Raw genomic sequence first — 4975 nt, forward strand, 5'->3', positions numbered from 1 at the left:
GTAATAGGATTAGGACATAATAAACTCTATATAAGGAGATGTCAAGGTGTGACATAACTTACAAGAGTTTAGAGATTTGAGAGCTTGAGTTTTGAGCATATTTTCTTAAGCTAATAATAAGAGAGACATTCTTATTCTGGTCTTTGAATTCAAGATTTGGTATCAGAGCAAGAGTTCATTTTCTATGGGGGATCTATCGATAATGACTACAACGAAAACAAGGGAAGGAGATCCTGCGATCAAGTGCCCTATGTTGACTTCTACAAATTATACGGTATGGGCCATTAGGATGAAGAACGTACTCAAGGTGCATAAAGTCTGGAACATCGTTGAAACAGCATCAGGAGAGGAAGATAAGAATGATCTAGCTATTGGTTTGTTGTTTCAAGCGATACCAGAAACATTAGTGTTACAAGTTGGAGAGTTGGATACGGCAAAGAAGGTGTGGGATGCTATTAGGGCTCGTCATGTTGGCGCAGAGCGAGTCAAAGAAGCAAGGCTCCAAACCTTGATGTCGGAGTTTGACAGACTCTCCATGAAAGAAGGAGAGAAGATAGATGACCTCGCAGAAAAATTGTCAGAGCTTTCTTCTAAGTCTTCTGCCCTAGGTGAAGAGATTGAAGAATCAAAGTTGGTTAAGAAATTTCTTAAGAGTCTCCCTCGAAAGAAATACATACACATCGTAGCATCACTTGAACAAGTACTTGACCTTAAAGACACCAGTTTTGAGGACATTGTTGGTCGATTGAAAGCCTACGAAGAAAGAGTAACCGAAGAGGAAGAAACTCAAGAGGATCAAGGAAAACTCATGTACACCAACACTGATTCTCAGACTTCTCGAGAGAACTATGATGATTACAGAGGAACAGAGGACGAGGAGGAAGAGCTTACAGAGGACGGGGTCGTGGAAGGAATGGAGGTAGAGACACGTCGAGGATAACATGTTTCAGGTGTGACAAGTTGGGTCACTATGCGTCCACATGTCCCGACCGGTTGCTGAAGCTGCAAGAGGCACAAGAGCAGGACAAAGATGACACACAACATGCAGACGAGCTCATGATGCATGAAGTGGTGTATTTAAACGAAGATAAAGTTGTGCCAAGCAAGTTTGAGACACACGATGATCAAGAGAACATGTGGTATCTAGACAACGGAGCGTCTAACCACATGACCGGAGTTCGACGTTACTTCAATAGAATAAACGAGTCTATTACTGGAAAGTTAAATTTGGGGATGACTCCAGGATAGATATTAAAGGGAAAGGAAGCATCGAGTTCGTTGACATGAATGGAGAGCACAGAGTCATGTACGACGTCTACTACATTCCTGACTTGAAGAGTAACATCATAAGCCTTGGTCAGGCCACAGAAGCAGGTTGTGACATCAGATTAAGAGGAGATTGTTTGATTATGCATGATAAAGATGGAAAGCTGTTGTGTAACGCCACAAGATCACCAAATCGCCTATACAAGGTTCGCATGGGAGTAAAAGGTAATGCATGTTTGCTGTCTACGGTTTCTAGTGAATCACTACGCTGGCACTCGAGATTAGGTCACATCAACCTTGAGACTATAAAATCCATGGTTCAAAGAGAGCTCGTAGTAGGTATACCACAAGTCGTTGATGTAAGAGAATTTGCAGCACATGTCTTCTCGGAAAGCAGACAAGGAAGATGTTCCCACAAGCAACCGCATATCGAGCTAGCAAAGCACTTGAACTGATACATGGTGATTTGTGCGGACCAATAACACCAAGCACACATCCTGGAAACAAGTACATATTTGTACTCATTGATGATCACACTCGATACATGTGGACCATACTGCTGAAGGAGAAGAGTGATGTCTTTGAAAAATTCAAAAGGTTCAAAGTAATGGTGGAACAGGACACAAATCAGAGAGTACAAACGTTTCGAACCGATAGAGGAGGAGAGTTTACGTCTCAAGAGTTCAATGAGTTCTGCGAACGAGCAGGGATCAAGCGCCACCTAACAGCTCCGTACACACCTCAACAGAACGGAGTTGTTGAGAGGCGTAACAGGACCCTGATGGAGATGACTCGCAGCATTCTGAAACATTTCAAGCTTCCTAACTATCTGTGGGGTGAGGCAGTGAGGCACTCGACCTATGTTCTGAACCGTGTGGCTACTAGAGTACTTAAAGATGTGACTCCTTATGAAGCGTATCGAGGAAGCAAACCTAATCTAAGCCATTTGCGCACTTTTGGCTGCATTGGTTATGCAAAAGTGGTAAAGCCGCATCTTAAGAAGCTGGAGGATAGATCAAGAGCTCTTATACACTTAGGCACCGAGCCTGGATCAAAGGCATACAGAATGTATGATCCACAAACACGTAAGATCAGTGTGAGTCGTGATGTTATTTTTGATGAAAGCAAAGGGTGGAACTGGGAGGAGACAGAACAGAGTACCACCTGTGAGTTTAAGGTTGCAATGGGAACTTTCGGGAATCATGGGCTAATGGAAGAAGGAAACTCGAGTAATGAGTCTCCAACACAGAAGAATGAAGAAGTTAAGATTGAAAGTGAAGTTGTAGCTTCTGAGAATGAAGAAGAAAGTGAAGGAGAGGAGGAAGAAGAAGCTGAGCCTACTCTAAGGCGATCACAAAGGCAAGTAAATCCACCGAAGTATTTGGAGGATTATGTCTTCATGGCTGAAGCAGAAGAAGAAGGAGAGTATCTTCTTATGAGTTTAGATAATGAACCAAGGGATTTCAGTGATTTGAGTAAATCAAAGGAGTGGATAGCTGCGAGTGAGGATGAATTGAGATCAATAGAAAAGAATGGAACTTGGACGCTTGAGGACCTTCCTGCTGGGGCTAAGGCAATTGGGTTAAAGTGGATATTCAAGCTTAAAAGAAACTCAGACGGCAGCATCAATAAACACAAAGCAAGGCTCGTCGCTAAAGTTTATGTGCAAATACATGGCATAGACTTTGATGAAGTCTTTGCGCCTGTGGCGAGGATAGAAAAGATCCGACTACTAATCAATCTCGCGGCTGCACACAATTGGGAGATACATCATCTAGATGTCAAGACGGCGTTCTTGCATGGGGAGCTAAAGGAGATTTTTTACTTTACACAGCCAGAGGGGTTCAAAGTCTTTGGGTCTGAGAGTAAAGTATATAAACTAAACAAAGCGCTGTACGGCTTGCGGCAAGCTCCTAGAGCATGGAACCATAAGCTCAACACGATCCTTAAGGAATTACAATTTGTGAAGTGCGCGAAAGAACCCTCGGTGTATCGAAGACATGAGAAAGGAGATCTTCTTATCGTGGCAGTTTATGTTGAAGATTTGTTCATTACCGGAACAAATGTGCAACACATAAAAGATTTCAAGAAAGAGATGTCGGCTGAGTTTGAGATGAGTGATCTCGGGAGGTTGACATACTACCTTGGAATTGAAGTTATTCAGCATCAGGGAGGAATCACGTTGAGCCAAAGGAACTATGCGTTGAAGATTTTGGAGGAAGTTGGGATGCCGAACTGTAACTTGACGCACACGCCTATGGATTCAGCGGTGAAATTGTCAAAGTCGGAGAGTGAAAGGTCTATCGATGCAACAAGCTACCGTCGAAACATCGGTTGCTTGCGTTACCTGCTACACACACGACCAGATCTCTCCTATTGTGTGGGAGTACTCAGTCGGTATATGCAAGACCCCAAAGAGTCTCATGGAGCAGCGATGAAGCAATGTCTTCGATACTTGAAAGGAACTACAAGCTACGGTCTCACGTTCAAGAACACAACTGCAGCAACACGCCTTATTGGATATAGTGACTCGAGTCACAATGTGGATCAGGATGATGGTAAGAGCACAACAGGTCACGTGTTCTACTTAGGTGATAGTCCCATAACATGGTGTTTGTCGAAGCAAGATACAGTGGCGCTCAGCTCCTGCGAAGCTGAATTCATGGCCGGAACGGAAGCAGCTCGTCAGGCAATCTGGTTACAGGATTTACTTGGTGAAATCAGTGAGTCATTGTGCAAGAAGACAGTCATACGCATAGACAATCAGTCGGCCATCGCACTCACGAGAAACCCAGTGTTCCATGGCCGTTCAAAGCACATTCACACTCGCTACCATTTTATCAGGGAATGCGTGGAGAAAGGATTGATAGAAGTCGAGCACGTTCCCGGAACAGAGCAGAAGGCTGACATTCTAACCAAAGCACTTGGTAGGATTAAGTTCAAGGAAATGAGGGATCTTATTGGAGTTCAAGATCTTTCAAAGATAGAGTTCAAGCTTAAGGGGGAGATTGTTGGAGTAAGCTTGAAGAACAAGGAAGCTTAGAGATAAACATGAGACCTAATCCTACCGAGATATGGATAAGTATGTTTAGGAGTTATCTAAATATATTGTGTAATAGGATTAGGACATAATAAACTCTATATAAGGAGATGTCAAGGTGTGACATAACTTACAAGAGTTTAGAGATTTGAGAACTTGAGTTTTGAGCATATTTTTTTAAGCTAATAATAAGAGAGACATTCTTATTCTGGTCTTTGAATTCTAGAAATATAATTGTTTATTCTTCTAATATTTTTAAATTTTTATTTTGTTTTGCAGTTTAAAATGTAGTAAGATATAATAAAGTTTTATTCCAAAATATATTTTACAGTAGAAATGGAATAAGATTGACAAGGTTCTAATATATACCTAATTAAAAAAAAACAAAAAAGTATAATGCCAAAATATGGTACTTACCTCTTAAACAAAGCACATAAGCGATGAATGATCTGTTAATCAACACAAGGCCCAAGATGGTGGATCTGGTGTGGTGCCACTAACTAACTCAAGCTAGTAGTTGTAGGTTTTAGCTCCCCGCATACATATGTATGTGTATAACAATGCTTTCACATTATAATAAGATTTCGTCCCAAAATTCAGACTATGTTCTACACACATGCCTAACTGATTATTTTTTTCATTTTCGCATTTCTCTTGTAACTATAATTT

At 41.6% G+C, this 4975-nt stretch overlaps 1 protein-coding gene across 1 annotated transcript; it reads left to right on the forward strand.

The window, feature by feature from the left end:
• Positions 1-202: 202 nt before the first annotated feature.
• On the forward strand, positions 203-1721 carry LOC106412469. The gene is made up of 3 exons (XM_048774305.1): positions 203-919; positions 1003-1139; positions 1244-1721. Exons 1-3 carry the CDS (start codon positions 203-205, stop codon positions 1719-1721), a joined length of 1332 nt encoding a protein of 443 aa, XP_048630262.1.
• The last annotated feature ends 3254 nt before the right edge of the window (positions 1722-4975 follow it).

The sequence above is a fragment of the Brassica napus genome, unplaced genomic scaffold (assembly GCF_020379485.1).
Source record: "Brassica napus cultivar Da-Ae unplaced genomic scaffold, Da-Ae ScsIHWf_3070;HRSCAF=3881, whole genome shotgun sequence".
NCBI lineage: Eukaryota > Viridiplantae > Streptophyta > Magnoliopsida > Brassicales > Brassicaceae > Brassica > Brassica napus.

Excerpts from the sequence above, each read along its gene's own strand:
- LOC106412469 (XM_048774305.1), top strand. The coding sequence starts at position 203 with ATGACTACAACGAAAACAAGGGAAGGAGATCCTGCGATCAAGTGCCCT. Across the intron at positions 920-1,002 it reads GGGTCGTGGAAGGAATGGAG|CTGCAAGAGGCACAAGAGCA; the intron begins GTAGAGACACGT and ends CGGTTGCTGAAG. Across the intron at positions 1,140-1,243 it reads GATGATCAAGAGAACATGTG|GATAGATATTAAAGGGAAAG; the intron begins GTATCTAGACAA and ends GGATGACTCCAG.